We start from the raw sequence: 16,305 nt of genomic DNA on the forward strand, positions 1-16,305 counted from the left end.
AGACTCCCTGGAATGATTCCTGGGATTGTCCAAAGATGGGAGATGATGTTGGGAGTGGGAGGGGTGGCTCCTGGCTCCTTGGTGGGGGGCAAGGAGAGAAGGAACCACCAAGCCACAGCTTCCTATCTCTTAGAGAAAGGACACAGGATGTTCAGGGGTCCTGGTAGTCCCTGGGCTTTGCCACTTCCTCATCTTGCGTAACCTCCCTGAACCTCAGTCTCTCCACCTATAGAAAGGAAGTCAGTTCCCCCTTGGGCGAGCTAGTTGATCTTTGGGCATCAGGTTCTTCATCTGAAGTTGGAAATTAACTGGCACAGGGGCATTTCGTCTTATTGGATAGGGAGGTAGACTTTTAACTTTTTTTTTTTTTTTTTAAATCTTGTGAGAGAGAGATCAAGAGCAGGGAAAGGACAGAAAGAGGGGGAGGGAGAGAGAGAGAGAGAGAGAGAATCCCAAGCAGGCTTTGCACCATCTTTGCAGAGCCTGACACGGGGCTTGACCTCACAAACCCTGACCTGAGCCGAAGCTAAGAGTTGGACACTTAACCTTCTGAGCCGCCTAGGTGCCCTGGACCTATAACTCTCTTAATCCTCTGTGGCCAGAGCCAGCTTTACAAAGTGTCCCTCTTGGCTTGCTTTTCTTCATGCGCATATTGTGACAGGTATGTGGGCACTGAGGCCAGAGCAGAATAGTGAGTTCACATCCTCGTCCCCACAGTGAATGCTTCTAGACATTGAATAGAAGGTAGGCAGGAGGCTGAATTTTTTTTTTTTTAGAAATTGTAATTTTTTGTTGAAATTCACATAACTTAAAATTAAGTATTTTAAAGTGAACAATTCAGAGGCATTTAGTATATTCACATTGTTGTACAACCGCCACCTCTGTTCACTTCCAAAACATTTCTATCACTCCGAAATGAATTCCTTATCCCCTAATGGGTCTCTCCCCATTCCTCCCTCCTCTCATCCCTTGGCAAACACCAATCATCTGCTTTCTGTTTTTAGTGTTAAAAAAAAATTTTTTTTTAACATTTATTTTTGAGAGAGAGAGACAGAGCGTGAGCAGGAGGGGAGGGGCAGAGAGAGAGGGTGACTCGGAATCCGAAGCAGGCTCCAGGCTCTGAGCTGTCAGCACAGTGCCTAGCCCCGGGCTCCAACCCGCAAAGTGTGAGATCATGACCTGAACCAAGTCAGATGCTTAACCAACCGATCCACCCAGGCGCCCCTCTGTTTTTAGTGTTTTAAAAAATGAAGGTGTAATTTCCATTTGGTGAAATTCACTTTTTAGTTTTTGGTTGTGTGAGTTTTGATAAATACATACAGTTGTGGAACCATCACCCCAATCAAGGTATTAGTTTCCTCCTCACTGTTCCCCATTGTCCCTTTGTGTAGTCCAGACCCCGGCAACCACATTGATCTGTTCCTATGTATGGTTTTGCCTTTTCTAAAATGTCATATAATTGGGATCATACAACGTTTAGCCTTTTGAATCCAGCTTCCTTCAGTTAGCATTCTAACTGTAATTTTCTCTTTGGGGGTCTATCTGGCTTAATTCACAAAGTTATATTAAAATGCGTGTCTGAAGGGAGGGGCTTAGCTAGGATCTGAGTGGGGACGGCCCTTTTCCAAGGCCAGTCGAGCTACCCTTTTCTCTGCCAGGTGCAAAGCGCGCTGGACGGGTTCCGTCCTGCTCCTAAGACGATCAATAGAGGGCGCCGTGGGCCCAGAACGCGAGGCCCAGCGAGGGCGGAGGCTCCGCCTCTTTCCGGTGCCCGCGGGTCTGCTCAGCTCCTATAGGCCAGAGGAGGCACTTGGGGGCGGGGCCGGAAAGTCCCCTCGTCTGACCCGCAGTGGCGCGCCCCTAGACTCCAGGCGAGCTCCCCAGCAGGCGGCGGAAGTCAGGGGCGCGGACGCGGCCCCGCCCCTTCCCGGACTAGTCCCCCGCCCCCACCCCGGCGCGCATGCTCTTTGGCGCTTCAGTTGGCCTTGCGCGGGCTCCGGCCCGCCTGTTCCTCTGGTCCCGCCTCTGATCCCGCCCCCGCGCGCTCTCACGCACGCCTCGTACGCAAACGCCGCAAACGTGCGGCTTCCGCGTGTTCCCCGCTCGGAGGCGCTCGCCCACTTAATCCTGCGCCCGCCTGCGCCGAGGACGCGCCCTGCGGAAGAGGCCGCAGTGAAAAGAACAGGTGACGTTTATTTTAAGCCACAGTATCCGCAACATTGTGATTTCAGGTGATGAATGTAAGAAGCTACGCACAAAATACCTCAATCTTTTCTTCCTGCCATGTTTGGAAACCTTGTATGCATCCTGCCCTGACCGCATCTACGTAGGGATGGCCATGGTCCCGAGGCTAGCAGCCACGCATGGGGCAGCTACAGGGCCCAGGGCCAGCAGCCACGCGTAGGGAAACGACAGGGTCCAGGGTCAGCAACTACATGTAGGGTGGCTCTGGTCCAGGGTAAGCAGCCACGTGTGGTTTAGAAACAGGGTCCAGGGTCAGCAGCCACGTGTTGTGTGGCTCCGGTCCAGGTGGCCACCCACCTGCGGGCCAGGCCTGGTGGTCTGGAAGGGCATGGTGTCCTGCAGGCTTTGTGCATACTGGCCTGGGAGGAGGGATAAGCGAATATGTGGCAATGGGTTGGTGTAGGACTTCCAAGTCCTGCTAAGAAGCTTGGATTTTATTTCTTGTGAGGGGTTGGGCATCTAGGAAGGACATGATCAAGGCCATGTTCAACAAAACCTCTTTTTTTTTTTTTAAAGTTTATTTATTTATTTATTTTTGAGAAGAGCACAAGCAGGAGAGGGGTAGAGTGAGAGGGAATAAAACAGAATCTGAAGTAGGTCCCAGGCTCTGAGCTGTCAGTAGACAGCTCTGATGCAGGGCTCGAACCCACAAACGGTGAGATCATACCTGAGCCGAAGTGGGTTGCTTAACCGACTGAGCCACCCAGGCTCCCCAACAGAACCTCTTTACTGAAATATTGCATGATACATACTCAGAAGTGTAGCTTACGTGTTTAGCTCCGTGAATTTTCACAAACTCAATATATATCCATGTACCCAGCACCCCACCCAAGCTCTCAAGTGGTTTATTTTTTCTAAACTTTCAAAACAATTGTGGAAATAATTAGAGGTACAGGGAGGTGGTACTGTGTACCCTTCCCTGGACCTCCACCAGTGGTAACATCTTGGATTCCTTAAGTACAACACCAAAACCAGGTAATTGTGATTGGTGCAGTGCACTAGGCTTACTCGGATTTTACTGGTTTTACGTGCTTACGTTTATGTACGTGTGTATGTAGTTACGCATCATTTTGCACCAGCCATGTGTGAGTTGCTCTTCATCCTTACCAGCAATCGATATTGTCAGAACATTATGACGTATGGGGCATCTGGGTGGCTCAATTGGTGAAGCATCTGACTCTTGATTTAGACTCAGGTCATGATCTCATGGTTCACGAGTTCAGTCCCTAGGTTGGGCTCTGTGCTGACAGCTTGGAGCTGTCTTGGGATTCTCTCTCTCCCTCTTGCTCTGCCTCTCCCCTGTATGCAAGCATGTGCACTGGTTCTCAAAATAAACAAACCTAAAAAACATAATGACACATATTCAGCCATTCTGGTAGGTGTAGAGTGAAACCTCCACTGTTGTAATTTCTATCACTATGGACTAGTTTTGCCTATTAATTTAATTTATTTATTAAAAAAGTTTTTTTAATGTTTATTTTTGAGAGAGAGAGAGAGCATGAATGAGGGAGGGGCAGAGAGAGAGGGAGACACAGAATCCGAAGCAGGCTCCCGGCTCTGAGCTGTCAGCACAGAGCCCGATGGGGGGCTCGAACCCACAAGACTGCGAGATCACGACCTACACCGAGGTCGGATGCTCTGAGCCACCCAGGTACCCCTAATTTTTTTTCATGTTTATTTATTTATTTTGCGAGGGAGAACGGGGGAGGGGCAGAGAGCATGGGGGAGAGGCAGAGAGCATGGGGGAGAGGCAGAGAGCTTGGGGGAGAGAGGATCCTAAGCAGGCTCTGTGCTGAAAGCCCAACACAGGGCTCCATCTCATCCAGGAGATCATGACCTGAGCCTTAATCAAGAGTCGGATGCTTAACCGACTGAGGCACCCAGGTGCCCCTAGTTTTGCCTATTTTAGATCTTCATGAAAATCATATAGTACTTATGCTCTTCTTATCTGGCTTTTTCTGCTCAACACAGTGTCTCTAAGGTTCATTTATGTTTTTGTGTGTATCAGCAGTTTATTGACTTTTATGGCCAACTGTATTCCCTGGTGTGAATATACCACAGTTGATTTAGGCATTTGCCCAGCAGCAGACTTACAGGTTGTTTCCAGCCTACAGCTATCATGAATATGTTTTAGAATATACTGTCCTCCAAAATAGATTGTGCCAATTTCCCCTTCTCCTCTATGAGTGGGAGCTGGGAAAGTGGCAGTGGAGGAGAAAATACATCCTGAGCACGTACCATTGACCCTCTGTGGTGGTGGCTTCTTCGGGAAGGGACTGGGCATTCTTGGTTCCTGGTGGCCTCCCCTGGCCTATTTTAAGCGTTTCTGTTGGGAAAAACCTCATGGAAACGCTTGTCTGCTCTGATGTACTCAAGGATCAGTGCATTTTACGGCATCCTTCTTAAGAAAACCCTCGGAAGAAATTCCTGTGGAGGCTCAGTAGCAGAAATAACTTCATTTCTCCTGAGCCATTGGTTTGTTCTTATTTTAAGGACACCGTGAATTGGCAACTGATCAAGTTACACACATGCGAGGTCCTTACATATCAAGTGCCATTTGCTTTTGTATCAGCCTTAAGAATCGCTCCATTTTGCGCGCTGGCCTCTGTGTAGTTTTCAGTCCTTGCTTTCCTGTTATACTTTATGAATACCTGGGAGCCACGTTTATGCTTTTCTGTCGCGGGTGGGGTGTAATGAATCAGTCACTTAACGCCATGACTCGGGGGCATCTTTGGCAGAGGAGCAGTTGCCCTGGCTCTGGGTGGTGTTGGAAGGGTTGTCTAGCAGAAGTGGGAGCCTTCCTGTGACCTCAGCCTCCTTGGCTGTTGATGAACTGGCCTCATACTGGCTTCAGACAAGCATGTAAAGCACCAGCAAACCCTCCAGCTGCCTCTGAAGCTGGCTGCCGTGTCATCCTTTGCCCCAGATTTTGTTGGCTCTGGCTCCACCTTGTCCCACCCGAGCCCTTCCCAATGTCCCTTCTTACCCCGCTGCCTGTGTGCTTTCTTGGATGCTGCTGACCTTGTCGTGTCTGTCGTTTTCATTCTCTCTTGAGTTTTGCTCCCTGTCCCCTTGCCCTACAAGTCCTTGGCTGGGAGTAGAGTTAGTATCACCCCTGCCTTGGTCCCCTCTCTTCTCTGGCCCTGCCATATTCCAAGTTTCTTGTGTTGATGGACAGGAGCGTGTGCTGACCAGGAGGAGGGGGTAGGACCGGGGGCTGCGGCTCCTAAATGCAGCAGCTGTAGAAAGGAATGTGCTCCCCAAACCCACTCTCCCCCTGCCACACCCTGGGTGCTGTAAAGGAGCTGGGAGTGACAGCTGCAGAGCTTCCTTGAGTTAGGGGGCCTAAGTCACAGGTTCCCCCGCGGGGCCGCCTGTTTTAGCGGATAGCTTCAGGATCAGATTAAGGAGGAGGCAGGAAAGTGACTGGAAGAAGGCTGCAGGTGCTGCACACGTCTCAGAGATCAGCTCTCTCATTGCGTCTCGCCCTGTGGCAGATAAAGAGGATGTTCCGAAAATCCCAAGAGAGAATTGATGAAAATCTCCTGTGCTCCTATTGAGAGAAGAATGTATTGGTAGGGCTGGGCAGGCACTGAAGGTCAATGGGGGGCTGCTGGTTTGAGATCAGGGGAGAGGCATTCTCCATTCTCCAGGGAATCCTCATGGTGCCTGTCCCTGGCCTTCAGCAGGAAGGTGGGGTGGCAGGTGTGGTGACCTGGAGCACTCTGGCTGGTTCTGGGCCTCACATCGTATTCAAAAGAGCGGAACTAGCACTCTCTGGTAGTGAGTTCCCTGTACCTGGAGGTGTTCAGTCGGAGGCTGGATAGAGTTTTTTGTGGAGGGGATTCCTGTAATGGATGGGAATTTGGGTCCTTCTAAGGATAAATGGGAAAATATGGTGCAGGTTGCTTTCTGCACTGTGTTAGCACTGAGTATGGAGCAGATCCAGATGCAGAGGCCTGCCTGGTAGGGTCCGACCCCGTTTTCTCAGTCCCTCAAGGAACTGTTGAGGTACGGATTGACCTAGGAAAAAAATCAGTGGCCAAAGAGGGACCAAACTGCAGGGACTATGTGAGGCTGAGGACCCTTAGGCAGAGGCTCTGGCAGCTTCTGTCCAAAGAACGAGCTGGGGAGAGGGCCAGGCCTTGCTCTGTGCAGACAGCGGCAGCCCCGGAGGGTGGGTGATGTGGGGTGAAGCCGGTGTGGAGCTCTTACAGGGCAAAGTGAGGTCTCTTTAAGAATTATGACCTGGTATGGGAATGCAAGCTGGTGCAGCTACTTTGGAAAACAGTGTGGAGGTTCCTCAAAAACCTAAAAATAGTACTACCCTATGACCCAGCAATTGCACTACTAGGCATTTATCCATGAGATACAGGTGTGCTGTTTCGAAGGGACACATGCACCCCCATGTTTATGGCAGCACTGTCAACAACCAAAGTATGGAAAGAGCCCAAATGTACATCGATGGATGAATGGATAGAAAAGATGTGGTATATTTATACGATGGAGTATTACTCGGCAATCAAAAAGAGTGGTATCTTGCCATTTGCAACTACGTGGATGGAACTGGAGGGTATTATGCTAAGTGAAATTAGAGAAAGACAAAAATCATATGACTTCACTCCTATGAGGACTTTAAGAGACAAAACAGATGAACATAAGGGAAGGGAAACAAAAATAATATCAAAACCGGGAGGGGGACAAAACAGAAGAGACTCATAAATATGGAGAACAAACATAGGGTTACTGGAGGGGTTGTGGGAGGGGGGATGGGCTAAATGGGTAAGGGGCATCAAGGAATCTTCTCCTGAAATCATTGTTGCACTATATGCTAATTTGGATATAAATTTTTAAAAATAAAAAATAAAATAATAAAAAAAAGAATTATGACCTGGGAGGGGCACCTGGGTGGCTTAGTGGTTTAAGTCCGACTTTGGCTCAGGTCATGATCTCGCGGTTTGTGTTTCGTGGTTCGAGCTCTGCATTGAGCTCTGTGTTGATAGCTCAGAGTCTGGATCCAGATTCGGATTCTGAGACTCTGTGTCTCCCCCTCTCTGCCCCTCCTCCACTTGCGCTCTGTCTCTGTCTGTCTCTCAAAAATAAATAAACATTAAAAAAGTTAAAAAAAAAAAAAGAATTATGACCTGGGAGTTTCTCTTCAATTGAGTCTACCCTCCTTTTTAATCTCTCACTTTCCAAACAGGGTGCCTTTTACTTTGATGTTTAAAAATTGTGGTTAAAATTTACCATTTTAATCCTTTTTGATTTTTAATTCAGTGGTATGAAGCACATTCACAGTGTGGTGCAACCATCAGCACTGTTCTTCTCCAGGATGTTTTCATTATTCTAAATAGAAACTCTGTATCCATTAAACTCTAACACCCCCCCCCCCATGCTCCCTTCCCTCCACCCCTGGCACCCACCATCTACTTTGACTTTTTTTTTTTTTTTAGTCTTTTTGACTTTTCTAGATGCCTCATATAAGTGCATTCATGCAATATCTATCTCTTATGAACTGACTTGTGTCCCCCCAAAATTCATGTTGAATTCCTAACTCCTAGTATCTCAGAATGTGACTGTACTTGGACACAGGGTCTTTACAGAGGTGATTACGGTAAAATGAGGTCACACGGGTGCGCCCTGGTCCAAGGTGATTGGTGTCCATACAAGAAGAGGAGATTAGGACACAGATGACACAGACCAAGAGATGACCATATGAGAAGGACACAGTGAGGAGACGCAGTGGCTCCACAAAGCCAAGGAGAGAGGCCTCAGAAGAAATCATACCTGCCGGCACCTTGATCTTGGACTTCCAGCCTCCAGAACTATGAGAAATAAATTTCTGCTGTTTAAGCTGCCCGGTCTGCAGCGTTTTGTTATGATGGCCTCAGCAAACAAATACATTGCCCTTTTGTGACTGGCTTATTTCATTTAGCATTAGCATTTCGGACGCTCATCCGTGTTGTCGCGTGTATTAGAATTCTTTTTTTTTATAAATTTTTTTTAACCTTTATTTTTGAGACAGAGAGACAGAGCATGAACGGGGGAGGGGCAGAGAGAGAGGGAGACACAGAATCGGAAGCAGGCTCCTGGCTCCGAGTGATCAGCCCAGAGCCCGACGCGGGGCTCGAACTCACGGACCGCGAGATCGTGACCTGAGCTGAAGTTGGACGCTTAACCGACTGAGCCATCCAGGCGCCCCTAGAATTTCATTTTTTATGGCTGAATAATATCCCACTGTAGGGATAGACCACATTTGGTTCATGTGTTCATCTGCTGATGGACGCTTGGGTTGTTTATTGTGCTGCTGTGAACATGTCTCTGCAAGGATCTGTTGGAGTCCAAATGGGGTGTCCTTAAATCACATGCAGTGAGCCCTTTATACAGTGCGTGGCTCACATTTTCCCTTCCAGCCTGGTCTGGAGTCTGGCCCTTCAGCCTGTGTCTCCCTGTTCTCCCCCACAACCCTCCACCACCTTTCACCAACACACCAATTCCTCTCTTCCCCTGATGGCATTCACTCCGATCGATGGGAGAAGTTGTGGCTCTGTGAGTCAGGCACGTCCGGGTTCACATTCAGTCCACTCCGCTCTTAGGAGGTGATGTTGAACAAGTTACTGCAGCAGTCTGAGCCTCAGCCTTCTCATTGTGGCATGGTGGTGGCATACCCACTTCTCGTGACAGGTGAAGCGCCTGGCCCAGAGCAGGGGCATCATTGACTTTGACTTCCTTTTCTCTCCCAGGTCCCAGTACTGCCCCCTCCCTTCACGGTTGACCGAAGGCTCAGTGCTGGTGTGTTAGTCAGGGTTCTCCCAAGAAACAGAGCCAGTAGGATGTATGTGTATAGAGAGAGGTCGAGGGGACCGGAAGGTCGGAAATCCACAGGGATACCTGGTGGCTGGAAATTCTCGCAAGAGTGAATGTTGCAGTCTTGGGTCAGAAAGCAGTCAGAGGCAGCATTCCTTACTGTTCCAGGGTGGGGAGCTGAGTCTTTTCTCTTAAGGCCTTCCACTGATTGGATGAGGCCCATCACATTATGGAGGGTGATCTGCTTGACTCAGAGTCTACAGATTTTAATATTAAGTGCATTTAAAAAATACCTGCACAGCAACATTCAGACTGATACTTTTCAACTAGGCACCATAACCTAGCCTAGTTAACGCATAAAATTGACCATTGCAGTTGGTACCTTGTCAGTTTTCTTTAGATTGGCCTAAAGATTCAGTGTAATCCCTATTAAAATCCGAGAAGGCCTTTAAATAGCAATTTGCAGGCTGATTGCAAAATTCATACAGATGTGTAAAGGAACTACAATAGCTAAAGCAACTTTTAAAAGATCTAAGTTGAGGGAGTCACACTACCGCATTTCATGACTGATTTGGAAGCCACAGTGGAAGGACAGACACGTAGATCAGCAGGACAGAATATAGTTCAGAAATGGCTTTAAACACATACCGTCAACTGATTTTCAACATGAGGTGCGAAGGCAGTTGAGTGGGGGAAGGGTGGTCTCTTGCAGTGCTGCTGGAACCGCTGGATGTCCACATGTGAAAATCCTAACTTCAGTTTTTACCTGGCAACCTATTGAAAATTACACAAAGTGGATCACAGGTCTAAATGTAAAACCCAAAATTGTTACATTTCTAGGAGAAAACAGGAAAACAGCTTGGGGACCTTGGGTTAGGCAGAGTTCTTTGAATTTGATGAAAATTAGGAATTTCTGCTTTTTGAAAGATACCTCAGTGCATGAAAAGACAAGATGCCAATGGAGACAATTCTTACAGATTACGTATCGGATGAAGGGCTTGTATTCAGCGTATGTATATAAAAAAAAAAACCATCAAAGCTCAATAGAAGGAAACAACCCGTCAAAAATAGTTGAAAGTTTTGAACAGGCTCTGCACCAAAAACACACAAAAGAAGTGGATCACAAAAACACACATGGAAACGTGCTTAGTATCATCAGTCATGGGCACCTGGGTGGCTCAGTCGGTTAAGCATCCCACTTTGGTTTAGGTTATGATCTCCCGGCTCGTGAGTTTGAGCCCCACATCGGGCACTGTGCTGACAGCTTAGAGCCTGGAGCCTGCTTCAAATTCTGTGTCTCCCCCTCTTTCAGTCCCTCCCCAACTCACCCCTGCCTCTCCCTCTCGCTCTCAAAAAATAAACATTAAAAAATTAAATATCAGGGGCGCCTGGGTGGCGCAGTCGGTTAAGCGTCCGACTTCAGCCAGGTCACGATCTCGCGGTCCGGGAGTTCGAGCCCCGCGTCGGGCTCTGGGCTGATGGCTCGGAGCCTGGAGCCTGTTTCCGATTCTGTGTCTCCCTCTCTCTCTGCCTCTCCCCCGTTCATGCTCTGTCTCTCTCTGTCCCAAAAATAAATAAACGTTGAAAAAAAAATTTTAAAAAAAAATAAAATAAAAAAAATTAAATATCAGTCATTAGGAAAATGCAAATTGAAACTACAATAAGATATCACTGCACACCTACAAGAATGACTAAAATGTGAAAGACTGACCCTACCCAGGATCAGCAAGGATGTGGAGGAACTGGTGGCAGAAATGTAAAATGGCACAGTCACCTTAGGAAAAAGTTAAACGGACCCCCCACCATGTGATCCAGCCACTCCCCTTCTGGGTATTTACTGGAGAGAAACGAAAGTGAACGTTGGTAAGTGGAATTGTATACAGATGTTCCCGGCAGCTCGATCAGTAATAGCACAAACTTGGGGACGACCCAGTGTCTGTCACGAGGAGAATGGATAGCAAATTGTGGCCAGTGCATACAGTGAAGTACTGTCCGGAATACAAAGGAATGAACTATCGATACACAACTGCAACGTGAGCACATCTCAAAGTAAGTATGCTGAGGGAAAGAAGCCGGATAAAAAACACATACGATGTGGTTCCATTTACATCCACAAATACAAACTAATGTATAGTGAAGAGAGCAGCTCAGGAGCTGCTGGGGAGGGGGCTGGAGGGGGGAGGCATGAAGAAAATTGGGCAGTGAGGAATCTGGTCACTATTTTGATTGTGGTGATACACATATGTCAAAATGGATCAGATTTGAATAGCATTCTGTGCTGCAGGTGGATTAGACCCCAGCGAAGCTGTGTTAAATGTAAAGCCCATAGAAGAATGGCCAGTTGACTTCAGTTCCTCTCCTCCGTGACCGACTGCCATCCTCACAGTGACACCCTCCCTCCAGCCTGACAAGCCAGTGTCTGCATTCCCTCAGCTTCAGAGAACTGGTTCTTAGGGGCTGTCATGTGCCATTAGGAAAACTGCGTCAAACATCACATTGCAGACACGACAGAAGGTTCTGGAACCCCCATGTTACTGGAAATGGATCTCTGTTCACTGTGTTACATCATAGCACGGGACATGTCTCCTAGCTTCCCCTTTGTCCTTCCGAGGCATCAGCGTTCTGTGTTTTCCAGAAGCCTGAGAAGGTTAAGCTTCTAGCCATCTACCTCAAAGGTCAGACGTCACAGGTTTCCTTAAGCAGCTATTGTGGCTTCACCCTCCTGACCGACCTGTGGGGGCGGGGGTGGGGGTGGGTGGGGGTGGGAACGGCCGAAATGTCTGTCAGTGGCTGTCAAATAGAATCTCTCTCGCTTTGCCCTGTGGCTCCTTCATTCAGAAAACTGAGGCAGGTCAAGGTCAGTGACTTGGCCCAGACTTTAGATCAAGTTAGCACAGATGCTGAAAAGGCTCGGGTTCCTAACCCCTAGACCTAACCCAAGGGATGCCCCACTTTTTCTCTACCACCCCTGCCCTGTGACCCATGTCACGTGACCCCAGGGCCGCTGGGGGGAGAGAATCCGGTCCGGGCTCTGCCTTCCGGGGCCTGACAGCAGGCACAGCAGTGGTGGAGCCAGCCTCTGCATGGCCTGTCAGGGTCTGCGCGGCTTCCCCATCACGTCCACCCAGTTGCCCTAGTGACTGTGTGACCCTTTCTCCCCCACCCGGCGCTGCCACCAGCCCTATAAATAGAGGCGAGGAGCAGCTGGGCTCTCTTGGCAGTCACCATGAGGGCGCTGGTCCTGCTCTGCTGCTTTGTGGCATCGCTCCTGCTCCCAGGACAAACAGGTATGACCCTTACCCCTGTCAGCCAGGCCAGATCACGACCCCCATGTGCCCTGAGGTCTTATGTTTACTGAAGGGGGGAGGGGGGAGAGGCTCGAGCGGTAGATGGTGAGGCCTCAGTGGTTCCTGGGGTTGATGGCAAACATGGACTCCTGGCATCGTCTCCATTCCTTTCTCCCTGGGGCCCAGGAGGAAATGGTACAGAGAACCTGAGAGACGTCGGGGGCTCCATGGGAGGCCAGAGAAAGTGGGAGCAGTGAACTGAGAGGTGCAGGCAGGCATGAGGCCTGAGCCAAGGGCTGGGAGCCAGAGGACAGGTCTGGCCAGTAGATGTTGGGGAAGAGGACCCCAAAAGTCAAGACTAGAGGACTCTTCTAGATGGGCGAAAAGAACCCGGTCTTGGAGCTGGAGGGGCCCCTGGAGGTCTGAGTTGGCTTGACCCTCCCCCCCCCGGTGGGGATTGGGCAGGGGCTGGCTTTGCATGACTGAACATCGGGCACAGTGCACAGAGTTGGGGGTTGTCTGGGGAACAGCAGGGTAGAAAGGGGGTTGGTTGGGAACAGGTTGGAGATGGAGTTGGGGATTGGAGCCAGAGTTTGGGAGAGGAGCAGGACCCCCTGCAGGGTATCCCTGGCCTGGGCTGGGGGCTCCACTGGAAGGGGGCTGGGGCATGTGTGCACGGTCTCCCTTTGATATCTCAGCACTTTGTGTGGCAGAGGCGGTGGCTCAGGTTACAGCGTGGGGGTTATTTCTAGGCAAGGAGGGACACCAGATCATTTGTCACCTCTCTCTTCCTGAGACTTCTGCGGCTGGGTCTCGCTTGGTGGTGCTTTGGGGGTGATCTGGGGACCCCCTGGCGTCTGGGTCTCCTGCTTTGTCTTTTCATGAGTGGCCTTCTTCATCTGCACCGGGGACCACAGGGCCAGAGCCCCAGCCGCTCGGGTCTTTGAGATTCTGTGTGTCGAGGTCCTCGACCCAGCCAGGAGGGCAGGTAGCAGGCAGGAGCAGAAGCTGTTCCCTCAGGGGGTTAGGGACCTAGGTGGGGGGATTCAGCCTTGCGAACGCACCGCTGGGCCCTGCCCTTGTCTGCCCTTGAGTTAATTTGGGCCTTGCAGCGCTGCTGTGGCTGGAGCGGTGAGGATTCCAAGCGGCTGTCAGGTGGCTAAGTATGGAAACAGCCGTGTAATTGGATCCTGAGCCCCAAGCCACTGCTGCCCTCTCCCCTTCACAGCCCCTGCCCTGCTCCGCCCAGCCCCAGCTGCCGCCTTGCTTCCACACAGCAGGCCCGGGGACTCTTAGCCTTTTAGGGACATCCTTCATCTTTCCTCCCAACAAGGGAACTGGACATCTAGAACGTTCCATAAGGCCTGCCTGGGGATCTTGCTGTGGGGGAAAGGAGGCAGGCAGGCATTTTGTGCGAAGATCCTCTCTGTGCATGCTCCTTCCTTCCTGGACTCTGCAGTGTGGTCCAGTCCTGGCTTCCAGGGAGGGTTTGTCCACCATGTGCAGGGTCCCCTTTCTCCTCACTCCTGCTCACCACTTGGGCTGTGGGCTCTTCTCCTGGGGGGTGAATTTTATCACTCTACCAGCTGTAGATTACCGCAAAGGCAGCTGTCTCCTGTACCCGCTAGGAGGTTCCAGCCGTAAGGGTGGCTTCTCCCTGCCACCATGATGACAGTCCTTCCTACTGGTTGATTTCCCACTGGAATTGTGCCACGAAGTAAATGCCACCTTGCCCAAAGGCAGCAGCTTTGCTCCTGAACTTCCCACCCTATTACTGGACCCTCATTTCCATCCCGCTGCTGGCTGGATGGCAGGCTGACCTTCTGTCTAATCCAGCTTCCTGCTCCCCGGGGATGGAGGGGGCCCTACAGAGCCGTGCTTTCGTCTCTTGTTCCCATGTTGCCCCTGTGGTCCTCTGGACCGAGGCAGCCTCTTCTTGTTCCCTAGCAAGGGACCAAGTACCTCTCCTGATGCTAGGACGCAGCCAGAACTGCCGTGGCCCCATCACCAGACACCTTGTAAGTCTCCACCCCCTGACCCATGGCCTCTAGGCATTTTGACCATTGGGGTCCTCCTCTTTGTCTTGGGGACTTGGCCTGGTCACAGGCCTGCTCAAGGACAGGGGAAAGCAGCCTCGAGTATTGTTGAGGTAAGAGAGCGAAAGCTGGAGGAACCAGAGATGTGTACAAGGTCAGGCAGTGAATTAGGGACAGACAGTCTCACCCCCTCCTCCAAGAGTGGGGTGGTGGGGGGTGGCCAGTGCTGAGAGAGCATTTGGGTTCAAGCTGCTGGCGTCTGTTAGGCTGGGTTTGGGACTTATTTGCTTCCTGCTGCCTGCATGATGCAGAGGTTGGGGTAGATGGGGATTCTGAGTCCGTTCCTTCCTCCAGCCTAGCCCTGGTTTGGCCTGCTTGCGGCCTGCTCTGGCCTCCACCCTGCTGTCCCAATAATGAGAAGTTGGTGCACGCTGGGGCTGACCCACCCCTCTGTGAGAGATGAGGGTCTGTCAGGAACCCCTTTGTGGCCCCTCCTCACCCACCCTAGGCTGGCTATTTCCAGAAAGAGGCTGTGTTCATGTTCCCTCAACAGGGCAGCCCAGCTGCTGCGATCTGCACCTTGGGGAGGGGTCATGAGCTCAGGGGTTTTGGGGAGAGGACAGAAGCCTTTGCAGTGCCCCCCGCAAGGTGTGATTCGTGGCTCGGCGCAGCCAGACGAGCCCACAGGGAGAAACTAGTCTGCCCCTTCCCACATCGAGTCTCCAAAGCACTCACTGGGATTTGCTAATGGTTGTGCACACCTTGCTTAGTGGCCTGTGGAACTAGAGTTTGGGAAATGCTGTTTTTGACCCTCGCCTGGGTGTGGCAATAAAAGAGAGCTGGTTCAAGGCAGGTCTGAGCTGGAGTTCAGGTGTCCTTGCTCCCCCGGAAGGGGGTCCAGATGAGGCCAGCTGCATCCATCTGGCAGTTTGGTGCTCACTTAAGTGTGGTGGGTTGGGAAGGAGCCTAATCCCTACAGACACAGGAGGAAGATGGCTGTTGCTCTCTGACAGGGTCCCAGGGCCAAGGACAGGGTCTAGGTGCTGTGGCTCCTGGTCTGGAACGAGGGTACAGCCGGGAGAGTGGGCAGGGGTGGGGTCTGCTACTGTGGGGTGCTGGGCTTAGCTCTCTCCAGGACACCTTTCCTGCTCCAAATCCCAATCCAGACCCACTCACAGCACAACCCCTTATGTTTAAATGCTGCCTGGGTGCAAAGCCTTTTCATTCAAACACCTCACCACATCTCACTGTGTACTAATCATCCCAGATTTATCAGGTACCTCCTGTTGTTTAGGTATGGTACTGGGGGAGTTCACATGGGCGTTTTGTCCTTGGCATGCTTACAATCCGGTACAGGAGATAGGGTGTCTTCTGCCTTGTGGCCACAGACACATACACACACACACACATGCGCGTGTGTGGGCCACACGTGAGTGTCATGAGGGAGGCACAGGTAAAGTGAGGTAGGGTGGAAGTGCCTGGGGAGATAGTTTTTAACTGAGTGGGTCAGGAACTGTTTACAGATGAGGGAATGTTTGAGATGCGCCTGGAAGAAAGTAGCATCGAGATGTGGAGTGACGGAAGGAAGAAGATTCTACTTTAAGGGAGCAGGATAAGCAAACTCATGCTGTCAGGAGAGGTCGGGGCTCTGGGGAGAACTGGGCAAGGATAAGGGCAGGCAGAGCAAAGTGGGGGTCACGGGGAAGGTCCTTGGAAGCCTGGATGGGGCCTCTGAAGGGCCATGTGTGGTCGGCTGATGAGGAGGGGTTTGCTCTGCAGATGGTGGGTAACCTTTGAGGGCTTTGGAAGCATCCGTCCAGCAGGTGTTTGGAGGGAGGGGGAGGACGAGGGAGGCTGACTAGAGGACCTTGTCAGAAATGCCAGTTGGAGTGGGTGTGAGCTCCGCAAGGCAGTTTGGGGGGGTGGGCAGA

General features: G+C 50.8%; 1 protein-coding gene across 5 annotated transcripts in view; it reads left to right on the plus strand.

The window, feature by feature from the left end:
• The first annotated feature begins 2,059 nt into the window (after window positions 1-2,059).
• SRL (sarcalumenin) overlaps window positions 2,060-16,305 on the plus strand; it is a 47,161-nt gene continuing 32,915 nt past the window's right edge. For 2 of the 5 annotated variants that reach the window (XM_003998911.6, XM_006942395.5), the window contains exon 1: window positions 12,071-12,338. In XM_003998911.6, coding sequence (XP_003998960.1) covers window positions 12,278-12,338 — 61 coding nt within the window. In that variant the 5' untranslated portion in view covers window positions 12,071-12,277. Of the gene's footprint in view, window positions 2,186-12,047; window positions 12,339-16,305 lie in introns of those variants that run through there. The other 3 variants (XM_019821035.3, XM_006942393.5, XM_006942392.5) reach the window with 3 other exon arrangements.

The sequence above is a fragment of the Felis catus genome, chromosome E3, assembly GCF_018350175.1.
Source record: "Felis catus isolate Fca126 chromosome E3, F.catus_Fca126_mat1.0, whole genome shotgun sequence".
Lineage (NCBI taxonomy): Eukaryota > Metazoa > Chordata > Mammalia > Carnivora > Felidae > Felis > Felis catus.